The 21,091-nt window shown below is 47.1% G+C and overlaps 1 protein-coding gene across 1 annotated transcript in view; it reads right to left on the minus strand.

Annotated features, from left to right (window-relative positions):
* NEGR1 (neuronal growth regulator 1) overlaps positions 1-21,091 on the minus strand; it is a 169,595-nt gene that overhangs the window by 84,605 nt on the left and 63,899 nt on the right. Inside the window, exon 2 of the mRNA XM_030455185.1 lies at positions 9,416-9,648. Within this exon, the coding sequence (XP_030311045.1) occupies positions 9,416-9,648 (233 nt within the window). The remainder of the gene's footprint in view (positions 1-9,415; positions 9,649-21,091) is intronic.

Here is a 21,091-nt window from a genome sequence, read left to right on the forward strand (position 1 = left end):
TAAGCTGTAGAGGATTCCGGAAAGAAGACAGTATATGAGAGGAGATGCTTTAATAAATCCTTCCCCGTGCTTCTTCATTCCTGGTAATTCTCCCATAACCACGAATCCAGCACAACTCACAGAACAAAATATTTCTCTTCTGCCAGTGCCCAGCACATAAACTCAGGAGATAGCATCCAGGAAGCTCAAAGGGAAGAATCACACCTCTGTGCACGGGAGGGGGGGATTTAAAGAGCTAAAGCACAACCCTTGTTTTTCCCTTCAGTTCATCAGCTAAGCAGGGCAGATGAAGTCTCAGCAGAAGACATACCCAGACACAGTAAATCCTTGGCAAGAGGCTGTCCTCTCTGTGAGCAATTGGCAGCAGGGGCCATTACTGTCACTGCAATGGGCCTCGCTCTGAGCGGGAATCACTCGTTACAAGGAGGAGAGGAGTGAGGACTTGGATTTATTCCAGCACTGAACCCCTTGCTGATACCTAGAGATGGTGCCTCTGGGGGAATGGAAAGAAGGTCCCACCATTTAGTACTGTGTGTTTCCAGGCAAATGCTGGGAATGTTTCCCAGTGCCTCTGGCTGCTCTGGAGGCACAGGGCTCTCCTCCTCTCACACCCAATATTCTGTCTCTCTGATGGAGCCTCTGGTTGTCAAAGTGCTGCAGGGCTGTGCACTTATTTCCCTCTTTCATCTGGCTTTCCTCATGAGATCTTTCCATCCCTTCCTGCTTATGGATTTTTATTAATGGCCTGGACACTGGAGGCAGAATATCCCTGCCTCTGGATAATTTGGTCAGCTTTGTGAAGAGCTGGGCACGCTCAGGGGCCAGGCACCAGCTCTCACTGGAGCAGAGCAGAGCGAGCTGCAGGGGAGATAAATCACAGCCCTTTGCACTGTCCTGGGTGCCAGTGCCAGCTCGCAAGGACATGGTTAATTTAAAAGCAGGTACACAAGCTTCCTTCACCATTTCTTCAGAGCTGCCTACTCCTGGCAGCCCAGCAGCAGTGGGAAATGCAGGCTGAAAGCTGAATGTGTCATGGAAGGAAATAAAAGCAAAACTGAATTCTCCTGCTGTCAGCTCCTCCAGCATTGCACATGGGAATGCAGCACGGCTCGGTTCACTGCAACTCTTCTATCAAAGTCCTCCAAAGAGCACTGCTCATCGCTGCTCACAACTCCAACTCCATTTCTGCTGCTGCTTGGCCTAGTTTCACTCCTACAGCTGAGGCTTCTTCAAAGAAAAAATGTGTGGGAAGAGGCTGACACAGAAAAATGAATAGCAGAGTATCTAAAACAAAACCAAGAAGAAGGAGCTGCTCTGCGTTAATGATATTTTATGTTCCATTACTACACTTAGCCATTTCTTACTGGCAGAAAGACATGTGGGGAATGCTATTTGCATTTTCCTCCTCATTTCATTTTACTTCATTCTCTTTCCTCTTTAGCTCTTCAATCACCACTCTTTATGCTTCTTCATCCTGGGAGGTGCTGAGTGACAAAGGTCACACTGTAAATGGAACTGCACACTTAGGACAGTAACCAGGAGTATGTCCCCTCCATCTTGCTTGTGCTCATAAAATGCTTTTTATTTCATTTACAATTGCTCATCATCTGTCTGTTAAAATTATAGAAAACCTTTTGCATTACCTGTCAGCAAGTATTTCTAATGACATCTAACATGGAGCAGAACTGCTTTGCTTCTCTAGGAATCCTCCACTCCTCTCTGAGAACCATTTCAACACAACCCAGTTTGGGTTAGCAGTGTTTCCACAGCACAAGCTACTCCCAGCTTCTGCATTTTCCAAGTGCCATTATCCTTCCCAGGCAGGTGAGGATGAGTATGATCCCCAGAGGAAAACAGGTCACAGCAGCTGGACCAAGATGCAGGAGCAAAACCAGAAGAGAAGTCAGGCTGTCTCACTCCCAGATTGCAGGACATCCTCATAATTCCACTTCCCATTTCAATAAAACTACAAAACAATTCTTTTCATATTTTCAAAAGGTGAACTGCATCAATTACTTTGAATAGATAGGAGTTATTTTTACTATATTAATATAATTGCCTGCACTGGTACTTGGAACAGTATTTCCAGTGTTTATAATTACAGTTACTTAACCTTCAAGATAGCCAGGTGAGGAGTTAAAAGGCAGCTGGAATTTCATTACTGCAGCAAAGGAATGGGCAATTCTCAAAGCTTTGCTGTTAACCAAGCAAGGTCATGTCACACAGCACAACAAAAACCAGAACTGCTTCTCTCCTGATGCTTCCATGATGCTCTTCTCTCTAGTTTTAAGAAAACTGTGAAGGGTTTGTCTGTCTTTTTTTTTTTTTTTTTCTACTCAGAAATTACCCTAATGCCTAATAGAGTTGCCCTGAAAGGGAATTTTGAATTACCAGACATTTATGTTCAAAGTCAGGCAGCAGAATTCCCACAGAACCAATTGCAATGCATTTGTGGGGCCATCTAATTGTACAGACAGTGAAATTATTTCCTGTTGGCACCCTGGAGCCTTGAAGAAGATATTTATTACTTTAAATAAATGCTTGATTCTGGAAGGGCAGAGGGAGCTGCTCCTGGAGCAGGGATGCTGCAGGGAGAGTCCTACCCCTTGGGGAACCTGGAAATTCAGCTCTGTTTCCATTGGTCTCGCTTTTTAAACATTAACTGGAGTTGACAAAAGGTTTTTATCAGATTATAGCATTTCAGCTGGGATATTTAGTGTGTCAGATGTTATTAGGTTTAACGAGGCTAAAAAGCAAGATGCTGACCTGAGCCCTTCCCGTGGAGACACAGCCTGTGCAGCTTCTCTCCTGTGGTGACAGGACACAGCCCTGCCACTGAGGAACCTCTCACGTGGCTCTCGGGTTCATTCCTCACTCTCTGTCCAGTCTGGTTTTACAGAAACACCTTTCACATACAGATCCATTTTCTCACTGGTTACAACAAACAGAAACCCTGCCATGGCATGCTGTAGTTAGAGTCTTGTGAGGAAGAATTCACTAAAAAATGTCATGTGCCAGAACTTTGACCCTAAAATAGCATGTTTTTTCCTCAGTCTTAAGAGGATCGAGATAAGGATTTCCAAAACTCTTAGGAATTCATCTGAGGATAATCAATGGTTTCACACCTCCTGAGCAAGACTTCACTAAACATTTAGATCAAAACTCTTTTTGCAAGGTGAATCCAGCATGTTCCAGATCTGCCCTGCATCAGGTGGGGAATTTTCACATTGCCTTTTGGATCTGGGTGATGAAAAAGAGGACACTGAGTAAGAGTTGCAGAGATGGCTCTACAAGGCCCTCCAAGGCTATTCAGCTGTCTCTGTTAACATCACTCCAAGCAAAAATTAGGCTTTTAAACACAGGACAGGTTTTTTTTTTTCCTCCTGACAACTGACAGTGTAACAGTACAGAAGTTGAAATAACTGGAAATCCAGTGAAAGAAGAAATCAGATAAATCACAGTAATCACAGTGATCTGTGACAGGCAGCAGAAAGCTCAGCACACAAACAGCACACGGCTTACTCAGGGCACAGAGTTCCAAAAACACTTGCCATGTGGAAACAGTGGCAAGGAACAGCAAAATAATTACTATCTGACAGCTTTCCCAAGCCAGCCCAACTGCATTTTGCAACCATAGGCCGAGGAAGAGGCGTTCAGAGAGGGAGGAACAGAGCCCCTGGTAAGGGCAGTCAGAAGAACACGTACATATATTTAACCAACCCCCTGAAAGAGTTATAAGCCAAGTTCTGTGTCTTTACAACAATACTCCTGCCATTCATCACCATTACAAAATAACATTCTGGAGGATCTGTTCCAATGGAACTGCAGTTGGGTAAAGTAATTGTAATTAAAATCTCTGCAGTGCTGCACTCCATTTTCAGAGGACAATTGTGCTTCTGAGCTACTGCAATGGAACAAACCATTCCAGTTCTCCTCTTCTGCACAAGTGTTGGCTCTCCAGTGAAACTCTCAGGATTTTTGCCAGTTTGGAGTTTGGTGGGTGCAGCCTATTCAACAGAGTAACAGATTTGATCTGAATTTGCCTTAAAACCAGCCAGAACCAGAAGGAACCCACCACACAGGGTGGGCAGAGAGAGGAAAAGTACCTAACAAACACAAAGCTCAGACTTTTATCAATCTACCCTTTTTGCCATTTGCCTTAGCTTACCTAAATTGCCTTCTTTAACCTAAATTGTTGGGGTTTTTTTTGCTCTGGCCTTTATTTTTTTCCTCTTTCTGCTTCTGGTGTTGCTGCAAGGGGTTGCCAAAAGCCACCGTGGGCTCTGCTGGACACACCTTTTGCAAGACTTTAACAGGTCATGAAACAACTCATTCAACTTAATTCAAATGTAACAGAGCTCATGTACCTCGGACCAGAGAGCAAATGATTATTTTGTGCAGATTGTCCTTTGCCTGCAGATTTCAGAGGATGGAAATTTCAGGCTTCTAATGGCAATTCCCTTCCAGCCACGGCTGAGAAGCAGCTCCAGCACTGCAGGAGTGAGAGGTTCAGAGCAGTACAGCCCTGTTCTGCTTCAGAGAAAATGGTCCTGATTTACATCCTTGTAAATGAGATCACCTGCTAACGCAAACATTTCCATGATTTAAGCCTTTTAAAGAAGGGGAAGAGCCATTCAGACATATTTTAGAGCGAGAGAGCCCCTGCAGCTCATATGAATGCTAGGAGCGGAACAGATGTGGGAGGAATCTGATGAATGGATTAAAAAAAAAAACAAAACACAAACCCAAATCCTGCAGAAAACTTTCTAGTAGGTCATTAATGATGCACTACTGACCCTGGACTCAGCCCATGGTAACTGCAAGCCCAAGAAGGGTATGAGCTGGGTGGGTGGCTGGGCTGGGGGTCTCTGCCATGGAACCAGCATCCCACAGACACCTCCACTTCCAGAACCATTCTGATCAATCCTTTTGCTGCTGCTGCTGAGCAGGGACAAGACAGTGGCTGGCACCAGCGAGTTAATTTTGTAATGAAAACTGACAACCTGCTTGAGAGCTGGCTCTTTAAAAGAGTAATGGATCATCAGTTTTAGCTGGGAAGCAGTTGTTATATGATTTTAGAAGTCTTTTGCATATTTATCTTGCCCCACTTTAAATAAATTTGGGTGAGACTTATCTCGTTAGCTCCAAATGCAAGTCCCTCTTGGCCTGATTGAGGAAACAAATTAGACTTTGCAAACATTGCAGAGACTAAATCAATACATTAATATTTAGGGGACATTAAGGAGGTTTATTAAGCAGAAAAAGGGCCTTGAGTATTACTTTGGAAATATTATCCGTGTTTAAATCAAAAAATACAGGTTGTGGTTTCTGAGGGGGTCTCTAAGAGGCATTTACACAGATAAGGGAGTGGTTTCCATGCAGGCCCTGCCAGGCCTGGGGGAGCTGCGGCCTGCAGGCCCCAGAGGGTTCCAGGGGAGGCCCAGACACCCCCAGGCTGGGACAGAAACGAAGATGTCAGGGAAACAATGTCAGACAGGGTTTGTGCCACCCATCCCCTGGGGTCAGGACTGACAGGAGCTCTGACACAGCAGGAACCAGGCTGCTGGGGGCGGGCAGAGGGTGAAGCAGAGGTAGGGGGGAGCATGGCGGGACAGGGGAATGACACCGACTACTGACACCTCCGAGTTGCATCCATGGACATCCATCACACAGAGCAAAATACAGCCCTGAAAAACCATCCCTGAGCCCAGGCTGTGGCCGCCCATCCCGGCCCTGCTGCCACCCGGAGCCCGGCCAGGCTCCTCCTGGTGAAGGGGATCCTGTCGTCAGGTCCCTCAGCCCCTCAGGCACAGCACGGACACACACCTCACCCCCAGCCCTTCCCCTCACCGCTCCTGAAAACACACCTCTGGCTCACTTGTACTTGCCTTGGCCTCTAACACTGCTCATCCTTAGCTGCTGTGCTTGGTATCTTTTTCTTAAGTCCGTAAAAATCGGATATTCACAAGAAATTCTGTGCTGTGAGGGTGCTGAGCCCCTGGGTGCCCAGGTTGCCCCCAGAAGCTGTGGCTGCCCCATCCCTGGCAGTGTTGAAGGTTGGATGGGGCTTGGAGCCCCCTGGGCTGGGGGAGGTGTCCCTGACCATGGCAGGGGGGGCACTGCAGGAGCTTTAAGGTCCCTCCAATCCAAACCAACCTGGTTAATTAATAAACATATAACTCTCCCCAAGCTCTCCCTTCAGCACATTAACCAGACCAGGCTTGCTCAGACACAGCCTTATTCCTCCCTCAGCCTGGCAGCTCTCCCTTGGCAGCCTTTTGCACACCCTGCTCTGGCCCCTATCTCCCAGGGGTCACAGAGAAGGCACCTGAGTGACCCTGTCCCTGTCACCCTGTCCCTCTGACCCTGTCCCTGTCACCCTGTCCCTGGGTGACCTTCCCGTGACTGTGTCCTGACTCACAGGGAGACTTTGGGCTCCGACCCATCACTGCCAGCAGTAATGTTGATTCTGAGGGACAGTGGCAAACACGCCTCCTTGTTTTTGTAAATCGAAAAGGAAACACAGCTGGGAGGATGCAGTTTAAACTTTGACAGAATCGATGTCAATTAGAAATGGCAGAAATTGCAACCTTTGGCTGGAAAACCTGTGAGCAGTTCGGCGTGCGCAGAGGTACTGGGTTTTGTTACTTCACTGGGACAAACATCTGGTGTTTAAATCCTCTGCAGTTCAGGACTTTGCAGGTCAAGCATCTGGCACTGAGGTAGACTGAGTCAGTTATTAACTCCTACTTTCCAAATCTTTAATTAATCCATAGTTCTTACTTCCTTTTAATAAGGTCACTGAAATAAAGTTAACTGGATTATCATCCTCTCTTTCATGTGACTTTTCTTTCACTGATGTAAATGTGGGCTTAAGACATGTCGGGCTTTTTCCTTCTTTATGAATTATTTTAATGAATGATCCTGAAGGTCTCTTTCCAACCCAAATCATTCCACAGTTCTGTGATTAATTTTCTTGGTACAAAAGGTTTTTGCTGCATAGTAAGTAACACCCTAAAAGTGCCTTGGTGTTCTTGTGAGGGGTTTGGGCAGGGATGGGGGAGACTGAAGCTCAGCTTTGACCTGAGTCTGACTGCAGTCACCCCCCTGGCCCCAGCAGCTCCCACTGCATCCCCCTGGGATGGAGAGGCTGCTGCTCCCCCTCAGCCAAGGTTAGTGCTGGGAATTCACCAGAACACAATGGGGTTTCATTCATACAGCATGTCCTGCCATGTTGCTTAAACTGCATTTTGGGATATTGTTGGAAAGAGCCAAAAAAATAGATAAGGATGGATTTATGGAGTGTACCATGGGAACTGCCAAGGACAAGCAGTGGCCAGGTACTGGCTGAGCCAGGGAGGCTGGCAGAGGTGTCCAGCCTCTTCACTTCTCTGTGCTTTACTCATGGAAAGTGAGGCATCCCTGTCATAGTATAATGTATTTATTCTCTGAAACACAAGCCCTCAGCCCAAACAGCAGAAGAGGATATTCAGGATGACAGCTGGCTGTGTGTGTGCAGAAGGAGCTCATGCACACACCACAAGAGCTGGATTTACACATTTACACAGCTTTTCAACTGGAGCTCACCATCAGCCTCCACTCATTTAATGGGTCTGAGTCTCCCTCCACAGAGCACAGCCAGCAGGGCAGGGGAATGGGAAAGGGCCAAGACTTTCTTTCCAAATTGCCTTTTCCTTCTGTTTTTTTCCTGTGCTGCTCTAGGTCTGCTGATCATCATTTATTCATGATGTAAAGGGAAACCCATCCCTTTGTTGGAATGATTTTACTTTGGCAAAAAAACCACTCTTCCCTTCATTTCCTTTCTCCCCAGTAGCAGTTGTTGTTTCTAACCCTGAAATGCAAAGTCATGATCACAACTAAAAGGAAACATAAAATTGCTTCCATAAACTGTTCTTGTGCTGCCCCTGCAGCAGGAAGGGCTCTACCAGCAGGTGATGACAGGGGAGGAGTGATGTGCTGAATTACCCTGCAAAACCCAATGCTGACCAAGGTGGGAGCCCACCTGAGTGGGATGAACCATGGGAGACTGATATCTGACCTGCCTGACCCCCCTGCATGCCTGGTAATTATTAATATCTATAATAATAGCTGCATGGACAGAAATGCTCAGTCATCACCAGGGGGATGCAGCATCCTCCTGTGGACACAGGACCCTTCTCTCCAGGGAGCTCAGCAGCTTCCCTGTCACGCTAAATGCCAAGAGAACTAGACTGGAAAAACTCAGGGGTAGTGATTTTTTTTTTTTTTTTTTTTCCCAGTTTATCTTGGAAATGGCTCATTTGTTCTGCCTGTGCTTCACAGAGCTGGGCTTTGCTTCCTACACGAAAGGAAACTGAAATAATACTGGAGTAGCTGAATCTATGTATCTATACCATGGCAGTCGTGGTTGATGCAGTCACTTCCCTCCAGCTTCCCAATCCAGCAGCACACAAACCCTTCTGCAGTCCCTGAACAAGCCCCCCAGCACACAGGACATTCATGGGACTTCACACAACCACCCCCTGAGGAAGCTTCTGGCTTACAGAGGCTGTAGAAATGGCTGTACTAATAAAATCATGATCTTCATGCACCAAACACACTCTGCTCCCACAAAGCAGCAGTCTGACAGTCTTACAAACCATCGGGGTCTAGAGGTCCAGTGGTTAAGAATAATTAGTTTGAGAAGTGCTTCACACAGGTAATTTGTAAGGGATTGTGGTGTGCCATAGGAATTAAGTTTGCCATTTAAATTCTTCAGGTTTACATCCACTGCTTTAGTACTCACAAAAATGCAAAAGAAAATGTTAATGATGATTACACCAAAGACTAATAAGTTAAAGCCTTAGGTTACGCTTTGCATTTCTGCAGATATAAATGCAGTTGCTTAATAATTGTGCATATTTTTAACTATTGCCTTAATTCTCTGTATACTTGTAGTTAGCCTAATTAATTTTAAGCTCCTGTTTATATGTCTTATATGTGCAATTAATTACCAACTTTTTTTTTTTTTTTAGCCCCTTGCACAAGGGCATTAACCACTATGGAGATAACCTAAACTAGGAATTGTTCACCCTGGAACAACAGAATAAATATCACCTCCATGTGTGTAAACTTGACTCTGTGGCTCTGCAGCACTTAAACCAGAAAACTGTATCATGGAGAAATTGTTCTGGCTAATAGTACTGGGAGCTTTCTGTGAGAAAGGAAGAAACAGCTTGTGGGCTGGAAGAAAATGGTTGTGGAGATTCTTCTGGGCTAATGATCTTGCAGAAGCTCAGAGTCAGTGGCTTGGAGTCTGTGGCTACACACGCCCAAGGAAAAAAAAACTTGACAAGGAGCTGAGCTGACATCCCCCACCCACACACCTGGATTTTTCTGACACATCTGGGATAATGCAATGGGTTCAAGCACCTACCTTGTACAGTTAAGTGCACCTGCATGGTCCTGGGGGTGTGCTGAGTCTGCACAGAACAGGTGTATGGGCCATCATCTGTCACATCCACGTCCTGGATCTGCAGGCTGTACTCCCTCCTGTTTGCTGTGGCGATGGACACCCGAGGATCCACAGACCACTTGTCACCCCCAGCAAAGATAATGCTGGAACGGTTGAGCCAGGCACCTTTGGAAGCTCCATCTTCCAAGTAACACCTGGAACAGAAGGTGAAACCATGAGAACCAAAACACAGGAACTTTGGAATACATTAACCTGCTCTTGATTCTCAGACTGAGAGCAGCTACAAGGTGTTGAGTTGAACCTCAGCACACAAATCTTTTGTTAATTCCCAAACCATCATAGAGCCAAAAGCCTGTGTTACAAACACACGATAAACTGGAATGTATTTCTCTGTCCTCCCTTTCTCATTTTCCTGCTGAGTGTCAGTGGAGCAGGAGGTAGAAATCCTTAATTATTTCTGAGCTGGACTGCATGGTTTCATGGCAGCACCCCTTCTCCCCAGCAATGGGTCAGGAGCAGCCCCCTGGCCCTGTGCAGACTTAGTGCCTTTCTCCTAACACACAATAAACTTCAGAAAACAATAATGGCAGCTTAGAACCCAAACTGATACTTGTTTTCAAAGTGCTATGAGGTTTTTCATTGCTACTGATGTCCAGGCCACCATGTTTCACACAGACCTACATGCAGTGCCCAGGGATTTCCCTGCTGGGAACAACCACAACATCTAAAGCGTAGTTCTACAAAGGATTTTTAAAAATCCCTTTCATAGGGTGGTGACTCAAACAAGGTGTATTATGCCACACTCAAGCTTTTTTATAATTAGAGCAGTAACTAAACCCAGTGGTTACTGGGGTGCAAGAGTCACCTGGGTGGAGCTGGGTGAGTAACAGCCCTGCCACCAGGAGCAGCCCTACTCCAGGCAGGTTCTTGTCCTTCCAAATGTTAGCTGAATGACATTTCTCCAGAAAGCAAAGACTGCACTTTTTAAAAATGAGTAAATAGTACAGCTTGAGAACAAACCCATGTATATCTGAGGAGTTTGACAGCATTTCTACACAAATAGCCCAGGGGTTTTAAGCCTGGCCCCGGAGATGGGAAGGGCACAGGGAGCTGAAGGTTTGGTGTCAGCCCTACAACCTCTCAGAAATGAACCAGTGGAGAAACACAGAGAACAAGGCATGCTGAAAATCTCATTTGTAACCCATTTCACCATCTGGAGGATCAGAAACCCGGCTGGAGCATTAAAGGTCACTGTTAATTGAAAATCTTCTCTGTAGATGTGCAACCAAAAAAAAAGCCACCCAGGCCCAGCAGGTGATCAGGCAGGGCAGAGGAGGACTGGAGAGAGGAGATGAGACCTGAGCAAAAGATAAATGGGGATGGGGAGAGGGCATGGGAACAGGACTGGAAGGAACAGCCTGTTTGGACAGTCCCTCTGGGTGGCTGAGAAGTGAGGGGACAAAAGGACAGTGTGAGCATGCAGGAGGAACCTCATTTCCATGAGCTGATGGAAGAGACTGAGCCTTGTCTGTGGTGAGGTTAAGGACACTGAGCTATGGCTCAAAAAACCTATGAGTTTTCCACAGAGGTGACAGCCCAGTTTATGGGAAAAGGCAGAGCAGGTAATGGAGTCAAAGGCAGAGGAAAACCTCCAGGGACTCATGCTTGAGAGCATGAAACTGCAAATCCAGGAGTATATGGGGTTTGTTTAAAAAAATCCAAAAGTGATGCTCTGGCTGGGAAATCATAACCATATCATCGACCTTCAAGAAATGTAGAGAGTGAATCAGGCAAATTTCAGGCTAAGCACCATGCCCACTATGGAATTCAAGGCTTTACAACAATGTTGAAAGTTGAAGGAAAGTAATACAAAGTGCAACAGACTAATGGGACATTTTTCTTTGATAAAAAGGGGTTTTTTTACATGAAGGAAACCCAACAGAAGAAGAGAATGCAATAGATCTCATCTCTTTGATAAAACATTAAAATAGCACAACTATGGAAACTTAGGTGGGAGAAAATGGTGATTTTGTGGCTTAGACATATGGTGGTATTGTTTAAGGGGAAAAATGACATTCCCTTTAGGAATAAGAAACGAGAAGCATCAGGCTGAAATTCTTAGAAATGGATCATGAATATAACTGTTCATTTAATTAATGATCTCGACATGAAATCTGAAAGGGTTCTAAGAGAAGCTGCATGTGATGCAGGACAAAAAAAAAATCAGAGTTTATATAGCAGAGAACTGGTATGTCACAGGCAAGCATCACTTTGAGGACCAGAGTGTGGCTGACACCTGTGAATCCCTGCAGGAAGAGTTTGGTGGGGTCTGGTCCCACTCAGAGAAGACAAGGAGCCACTTTCAAAGTCTCATGGATGTTTTCAAATCTCTTCTAATGAACAGGAGACTGGGGAGAAGCAGAGAAACCTCAGATGTTTTCTACAATGCGTTTCTTTTCTGCTGCTGTTTCTGCATCAGCTGGAGACAGTCTGTCATGAATGAATATTTTGGAAGGTAGCCTGAAGTGTCAGGGACCATTTCCCATTTTACTGAGCTCCCCCTTTGTTGGCACGCATGCACACACCAAAAAACTTGCAGGAAAGCATTAGTGCTACAGCTTCTTCCCACAGGAGAGAAAACCATCCTCCTCCTCTCCCAACACACAATCCCAGCCTCAGACTCCCTGCTCTCTCTGCAGCTTGTCAGAATAAAATCTAGCCTAGCTTGAAAACAGAAGTTGAAAAAAAAATATCATGAAAGTTGACAATTTTTGTTATTAATTAAAGACCAAAGAGGAATTGTCATCAGAAGCAAAGCAAAGCTATTCATCTTGTATGCTGGAATCACATTGGCTTCAGACAATACTGCAAAATAGGGTTCACTGAAAACAAAGTAAGCATTGTACCTCAGAGGAGCTCCTTCAGTACCCCCAGCACTCTTGTCTCTACCTTCACTCAGGGCCATGCAGGTTCCCCAGCACAGTGGGAGGGAACTGATGGGAAAATGTGGCTGAGCTGGACTGGACTGACCCCCCACATCCCAGACTCAACAGGGAATGTGCAGATCTACCCCATGGAAGCAGCAACCAAGTGCTTCCCCTCAGGAATGATCTCTCATCTAAGGAATTGAAGCCCTTTCTGCCTGCACATCACTCCTCAGTTCTGCAGGCACAGCTCCTGCTCCCAAGTGTTCTGCAGACCTTCACCCACCTCTGCTCTGCCCACAGCAGGCACTGCTTCCCCACGGAAATCAGGACAAATCAGGGGCTTTCCCCCTTCAAATGCAGGGCTGGTGCTTTGCTTTGCTTTGCTTTTTTCCCTTCTCTTTATGATTTTTTATGAAGCAGCAGTTTTTCCGTGCAGGTGCAGTGTGACAAGCCCAGGCTGCTGTGTATGGAGCACATCCACACTGCTCCCCGAGTACAGGGAATGATTCCATGGATCAGGGCACACAGATCCCCAGGAGCAGGGTATGGAGGTGCAGAGTTCTCCACAGTTGGTCACCACCCATCAATGGTGGAAATTCCAATGCAGTCCAACAATAAAAGATGTCTTACAGTATTATATGGGATTCAACTTACTGAGAAGATTATAACCTGTAAAACCTGCAAATATTGGTAGCCTTCCCTCTCCTCCTTCCCCTCTCCTTACACTTTGTTGTTTTTTAAACTTCCTGCACATCGTGGCAATGCAATTTTAAAAACCTATGCACAGGACCAGTTCTTTTTAGGAGTTAATAACAGCACCGCAGCACAATTAAAGCAGGCATTACAATCATTAACTAATATGTGACTTTTGCTCTTTTTACCTTTACTTTGCTTGGAAAAGTATTGATTAAACTAGAGCTGAACTCAGGAGATAATTATTCTATTTCTAAACTTAGAAGACTGGATAAAAGAACAATTTATTTTTTAACTGATGATTGTAATCAGAAATTCTCTACTCAACAAGCATAAAAAATAGATTTTAATGTTAGCTGTCACATCTGGCTGGAGGCAATTTATTATTTTCCTGATCATTATTAACGGGGATGAGCTTCTGTAATTTGTAAGTACAGAGAAATACAGTCTCACCCAGCTTCCTTAAAGTTTTTAATCCTCTCTTTCTGACACCTCCCACTTCCCCAGCTCTCTTCTCTATTATTTCCCCATAATTAAAGCACAGACCTATTAATCTTTGTAAAAAAAAAACCCACAACAGTTCTTCCCAGCTGCTTAATTAAAGCTGCACATGGTTTCTTCTGCTTTCTTCCCACAAGCACCTTGGTGGCACAGCCAGGGTTGGAGATACCCCCTCACTGCCCCTAAAACAACCTGTGTGGGGTTGCCCAGAAGGCTTCACCCTGTTCTAGGTGTCACGTGGATGTTTCCATACATCCCTCGGGTCTTTCCCTGCTCCACACATCACTTGGATGTTTGATGTCTGGGAACAGGGGTTCCCATGCTTGCTGGGGTGACACCTTGGGTGGGACTTCAAATGGAAATCATCTTCCTCCAGGTAGGACCAGAAGCCACCATTATCCTGCACTTCTTGTGCAGCTACTTGCTTGGCTTGGGTTACAAAGCTAAAAGGAGAAGTAAACTTTTTACTGTCTGATAAATCCATAAATTCAACCCCTGCAAACCTTTAAACCCCTCGTCCAGCCCCACGGGGTGCTCCCACCTCATCCCTCTCTGCTCCACTCCCTCCCTGGGTGGGACAGCAAGGATGAGGAGCCAGGGGCAGTGCCACCAGAGTCCTGCAGAGCCCACTCTGACTCCCTGTCCTTCACAGCACCAACCTCAGGGGGTATCACACAGGCTCCAGGGCAGAGCAGGACTCACCCCACTGTGGGATCTAACCCGTGAAACCAGTGAAGCTCTCTGAATCCCCCCAGGGTTCAGCTTAACAGTTCCCTCTCCATGGGAAGGTCCTGGAAGCCTTTCCTTCCCCTGCAAACCTGGAAGAGTTGGGCTCTCATGTTTCTGCAGCTGGGTGCCAGCAGTGCTGGGGGTGCTGTGGGTGCCCAGGGGATGGGTGGGTGGCAGCAGCCCCCGTCCTGCAGTGGGTGACTGCTTCCCAGAGCTGATGTGAAGCACTGAACAGAGCTGTTCTGCTTACTGCAGCATCTTTCCTTCTCAGTGAAATTGCTCTTGGCACTGAGTTACAGCTGCCTTCCTACACCACAGCAAACACCTGCAGGAGCCCAGCACTGCTGGGGTGCTTTCTGCTTGGAGGAAGATTGGCTCTGAGCTCAGCAGCAAGGGGAGAGAATCACCAGGGCCAGGGGTCAGCCTGAAAAACACCCTGAAGCTCAGAACACAAAAATTACACATCCCAGTGCCAGAACCAGAAAAATCACTCCAGAAACCTGCTCAGGACTCTTGGCAAAGCCTTTTTACTGCCAATCTGGGAAATGCCTCCTCTAGTTTCTTCTTACAGAGCATCTGAAAACCTGGCACACTAAGGAACCTTCTCTGCACAATAAAAACAACTCGGGTGCAATTAGAGGTGACCCTTTTACTTTTGTGATCAGCATCAGCTTCCTCACTTCTATTACAGCTCAGAGCAGGGGATTCTTACTGCATGAAAACCCAGGGAGCTGCTTATTATCATTACAGCTTTTTTTTTTTAAATTATTCCCAAAGCAGTCTCAGACCTTTGGGGGACCTGAGGCACCCATGGATGGTGGCCAGGCTGGTGGCCACTGAGCCCCAGCTGTCTCCATACCTGAAGCTCCGGATCCCTCCCCAAACGGGGTGTCCAGAGGTGTCAGGATGTCCCCAGTCAATCAGCGCTCCGCGTTCGCGCAGCTTCCGCATCCTGCGTTCTCCTGCAGAGGGAGCCGAGCGTGTGCGGATGGGACCGAGCCCCGCACGGCGGGATGAGACTGGAGGGGAGGGCTGGCAGGAGGGCTTTAACCCCAGTTTAAAGCCCGGACCTCTTGGCAGCCAAAGATCAATCGCTTTGCTTTGCCTGGCATCACCCCTCGGGGCTGAGATCCGTAGAATCGCGGCGTGGTTTGGGTTCCCCAGGCCCAGCACTCCCAGGCATTCCCAGACATTCCCAGACACTCCCAGACATTATTCCCGTGCCTGCAGCCAGGGATTCATCCAGCACCTCTGGGATTGCCCCCTTTGCATGGGGAGCTCTTCCCAAACCTCCTGCCCTCCTATCTCTCCCTGCTTCCTAAACCAGCAGCTCCGAACTGGAGATCTGCAAACTCAGGGAGAAACCAAGATAATTCTTTAAATATTTGCTGACTCGCAGGCTTTTTTGTCCACAAGAACAGATAACAGGATGAGCTTTTTATCTGCCTGCAATAGATGGGGATCCGTGCTACCTGCATTTTCATGAGTGATTAGCATAATTAACCTCCCTGATCTGCTCCAGGGGCACTTCCACCACTCCAGAGCATCCATGTGTAGTTTATTAAGCAGGAGAACCCATCAGATTTTCTGCTCTGTAGCTGGCCAGGACGAAGCTGCTGGAACAAAAGCCAAGGCAGAGGGAAAGCAGAGAGCAAAGCAACTGGAGAGAAAGCAGAATCCCTCTTCTTCCCCACCCATCCCCAGCTCTCCGGGTTTATGAACTCATCTGCCTTGAGATGCTTTAAGAAATTCCAGGAAATCTCTCTGCTGGCAAAGCATGGAAGCAATCCCTACAGCTGAAACATTTTAAATTGAAAACGAGCAGAAAATTAGTTATTAATAGCAAAATTGTTTATCGTGCTCCTTCTCCAGCATTTTAAATGCAATTTGCTCAGCAGCTGATGTTATTTGAATGTTAAGCTGTATGGGTTCCAACCTCAGCACCTGCCAACCCATCCAGTCCTTCCAGGCCTCTCACATCCATCATCTCCACCAGCCATGGCCATTATCTGTATTTCCCTCCTGCCACACAGAAATGCTTTTCTTCCATGGCAAGGACAGAGAAACCATTAGTACCACAGCTGCACTAAATTAACATGTTTTTATAATTATCTTCATATTTAAACAAACAAAGCAGTGTAACTTAAAGCTAAGGATTATTGGTTATTAATTAATCACTTCTGGGAAGCACACAATCTTTCTTCTTTGCAGGCTCAGAAACAACATCCCACAACACTATTGGTTCTGGTAGTCTTGGTTTCATTTTCAGAGAGTAACTCCCAGCTTTATCACATTATTTGAAATGTTAAAAAGGGGCTGGCTGCTTCATTTGCTGTTCCTTACTTCCTACCAATTTGTGACACAGAAACACTGACTTCCAGAAATTACGGTGGAGAAATTTGCCAGTTCCTTGGAGACAAGTCACTGCACAGTTTTGTCCTTGCTATTTTGCACTGAAGGGAGAAGGGTCTCTGAAAACCCAAGAGCCAGGCGTGTTTATTTTATAGGGAGAGGTCAGCTGTTCCTTCTGATGGTGAAAGCCAGCCCAGATGGCAGTGCTTCTCCCCATGGTTGTTTTTGCCACACAACACTGTAACACAAATTAAAGGAATAAGAAGCAACATAAGCTCTGAGACCCTGGCAAGGCAAAGGATTGTGCCTAGAGGATGAGGAAACATCAGGTCCATGGAAATACCACACTACTATCCAAATGTTCAGCAGCACAGCGTGCTATTGCAGGATTCCAGCATCCAGAAGCATAGAACTGAATTAAAACAGCCATGATACTGATTAACAGGGTTATTTTCATTGCAGAGCAGTTCCACCAGCCTTTATTTTTAATGCAAAAACAAAACAAAGGTTTCTTCACAGGCACAATAAGCACTGACAGAAAAGGAGGGCTCACAGCAGGAGGTGGTGGCAGTGACACACACCAAGGGGCAGGAATGGGCCTGGGGTGGCTGTCACTCTGCAGCCACACCAACACCCTCCTTGGGTCCCCATCCCTCCAGGTCCTTGTCCCAAGTCCCTCCCCAGCTTTCCTGGAGCCCCTCCAGGCACTGGGAGGTGCTCTGAGGTCTCTCCTGTGGGTGCTGCCTACACCACTCCAGGGACACGGTGACACAGGCTACAGCTGCTGGAGATTTATTATTAATAACAATAGTAATAAAGTAGTAATAAATAATAATAATGTTTGATGCTTCACATTTTCTTCCTGAGTAGTCTTTTTTTTTTTTTTTTTTTTTTAATTAACAAGGCTTAATGAAAAACCCTCCTTCCCAAGTGCAAACAAGTTGGGCTTTAGCATTTCCATCCAATACAATCTGCCCCAGCAGCAGACAGGGCAGGAGCTGCCTGGGTGCTGGGTGACCCTGCACTGGATCAGCACTGACCCGGGGCTCCTCTCCCAGGAGGAAACCCCAGCCCTGCCACGCTGGGTTTAAGTAAAATAATAGAGCTAAAGGCAGATGCAAAGCTACCTGGAGAGGTGCAATTCATCACCGAGTGTTTCGTGCCATTATCTTAAAAACATACAGTGTAGTAATCACTTGAAGTAGTGATAACACATAATTGTATGCTTCTCATAAATTATAGGTGAATGGGAGTTTCAGCTAATGAGTGCCAAATAGCAGCTCAGGAACAGCAGTGATTACAGAAGATGCGGTGATGAATGCATTTATTATTGGGGTATTACAAATCTTTTTATAGCAAGAGATGGCAAGTTTATAAATAAATAACCAGCCACAGAGGTACCTGCACATCTAACCACGGCAACTAAGTTATCACCCTGCAGCTTAACCAGCCTGCTGCACAGAAACGTTTTAAAGCAGAGCCAAACCAAAGAAAACTGAAGCCCTACCCAAACCCTGGCACCCCCACACCCCTGGCACAAGACCCACTGTGGGAGGACTCAGCAGCAAAGCAGATTTCTGCGGGGTTCCTCGTGGGAAAGCATCCCAGCCTCAGGAAATGCTGTCCCTTGGGGCTCCTCCCAGGGAGTGGAGCAGCCCTGATGCTGGGGGAGCTCCCTGAGCCCCATTTCTGGGGGTCACCTCCTCCCACAGCCACCCAGCCCAAACCAGTAAACACTGAGGATGAAGACACAGATGGGGAAAGGTCCCTGGTGGGCAGGAGCATTTCCAGTGGGCCAAGTGGCCCAGGCTCCTGCTCCCCAGGCAGAACCAGTTCAGGAGCATGGGGCAGTGCTGGGTTAACAGCTGGACCTGAGCATCTTACAGGTCTTTCCCAACCCAAAAGACTCCATGATTCTCAAATGTTTCTGCCAGTGAAGCTGCTGCTTAGAGCCCACCCTTACAACTGGGCTATGTTTGGACTCACTTCTCTTTGCACACTCAGCACAAGAGGAACTGCTCAAAACCCAAGCAGAAACAAAGCAAAAATCAAACAAAAACATTGATACCATTGGAGTGTACACAGCAGTGGCTCCCCTCTGCCCACCTGGAACTGCTGTGTCCTGGGGGTCCCTGAGCCCCCTGCCCAGGTGCTGCCACTCCGGGTTCGCAGGGTTGGATCTCAGGGTCCCTGCCCCATGGTCCCTGGGATGCTACCCCTGCCCTGCCCTGCCCCATGCAGCAACCCTGGGCAGTGGGTTGGTGTTTGTGTGCTTGGAAGAATGGGAAGCAAATACATTAAAACATTTAAAAACCACCCAAATGGAAACATTCTGGCATTCTGTACTGCAGGTTGGCACTTGGACAATGAACCCCTCTCCTGGCAGCTGCTGCTCTGCAGCCTGAGCAGGGGTGGGGATTTCATCCTCCTGAAGATCAGGGCAGGGGCAGGGGCAGGGCAGGCACCCTCCATCCTCCTGAAGGTCCTGACAGGAGCTCAGCCCAGGTTTAACTCCTCCTCCAGACTCAGGAGGATTTCTGGCTGAGGTCCCTGCTCCTGCCTGGCAGGAGGGGTGACACATGCAGACCTGCAGCTGCCAGCCAAGGCCACTTCCACAATTCCATTGTGAAAATATTTGAGCAGGTACCTCTCATCCCTCTGCAGAATGAAAATAAACCTTAAAAAATCTCAAAGGCTTCCACAAAATAGAATTTCCTCCCCAAACCAATAGCTAAATAATTCAATTCATGTGACTTCTACTCAGGCTGATCCATGATTTCTCCTGTGCTTGCCTCCTGGTACATTTAGATGGCTGATATACTGCTGTTTGCAATATTAGTAATAAATTTGGGGGAAAAAAAGGCAAATTTAATTGTGCTGCAGCCCTATGGTATAATGAATCTTTCAGGATTAATAACTCCTTCCCTTTATTTAAAAGAGGAAGAAAAGGTGCTGGAAGGAGCTGTGCTGGCTGATGCAGACACAGGACCTGGCACAGAGATGTCTCAGGCTGCAGCTGCCATCCACAGCCCCTGCTCACCCATCATTAGTAGTATTATGAAGCATCTCCTAGGGCAGATGTGGGGTCTCAGTGTGGGGCAGGTACTCAGGGCCACCCCAGCCCTGCAGGGAGAGCCCTAGGAGGGGTCTTGGGGGGCTGGCAGTGCCCTTCTCCATCATAATTCCTCCTCACATGTACGTGGTGCTGGTGTAAGCAGGAAGGAACTTGGGAAAAGGCCTCACCAGCCAAGGAACCCTCCTGCTGGGCTCTGCTCAGCACCCAGGTAGATGGGAAAGTCCCCACCAGAGCTTCCCAGGGTCTGGATCTGCAGATCTCCAGCCCAAAGCCCAGGGCTGCTATCCTGGATTGTCAGCATTTAAAGGCTGTATCCTGGATTCAATCCCTTCTACACTGCTCACAGTTAAGCTTTAAGGAAGTCTCACCATGCAAGATAATGGGAAAGCTTCAGATAAAGTGTTTCCTAGGATGGCAAATTACAACAAGGAGGCTTTGAACTCGCTGGCAGACAACAAACCTGCCTGAGATCTTGGCTCAGGGGGTGCTAAGTCTCTCTAGAAGAAACCCACTGAACCAGAGGCTTCCTGCCCCTCATCTGGTGGTACCAAACGTGAGGACAGTGCTGCCCTGTGAGCCTGGGCTGAGCCAGGCAGGAGCATGGGCAGCACAGCAAGGCTGGCAGCAGGCAGGCTCTTCCTCTGGCAAAGAGATAAAACAAGAAGATTTGGCTTCTGGAGGTCTTTTAAACTGAATGGGTTGTGATAAATCTGAGAGGACGCCTTGAATATATTATAAGGTCTGCAAATGCTGTGCCTTAACTTGGTGTAGTTTTTTAAGCACTTTTGAAGCATTTTCTCATTTCTCCTGCTGGATTTCCACTTGACTCACTCCCTGTGAAAAGAAGTTCCCCAGGAGGAAGGCAGCTGCTCACACACACACTTCCCTCCCTAGTCCAGCCTGGAGAACACAGCCCACCACCCCTCAGTGTAGTTACTATGGGATAATCACAGCCACTGATCCTGACATACTGAGCATTTCTGCTAAAATCTCCCACTGTCTCCCACCAGACTGTGGAACAGGGCCACTGGACCAGCACCTTGGCAAGCCTGCTCCTGATTGTTCCTCTGGATTCTAATTTAGAACACAGAAAGAATCAAGTGGGGGAAAAGGTGCAATCTTCCTGCTTTCCCCAGGCTGCAGATGAGCTCAGCAGGGGCAGAACTTCACCCCAGAGCTACAACAGCATTGCCTGGGGGAGAGCAGCACCCAGCACCTAACACTGCCCCAGCCTGAACAGTGCCCACGGGCAGCATCCTGGCCATGGACTGCTGGACTGTCTTATGACAGAGAATCCAAGAATCCCAGACTGCTTTGGGGTGGAAGGACCCTAAACACCCTCTCCTTCCATGGGCAGGG

Source organism: Calypte anna, chromosome 8 (assembly GCF_003957555.1).
Source record: "Calypte anna isolate BGI_N300 chromosome 8, bCalAnn1_v1.p, whole genome shotgun sequence".
In the NCBI taxonomy this organism is placed as follows: domain Eukaryota; kingdom Metazoa; phylum Chordata; class Aves; order Apodiformes; family Trochilidae; genus Calypte; species Calypte anna.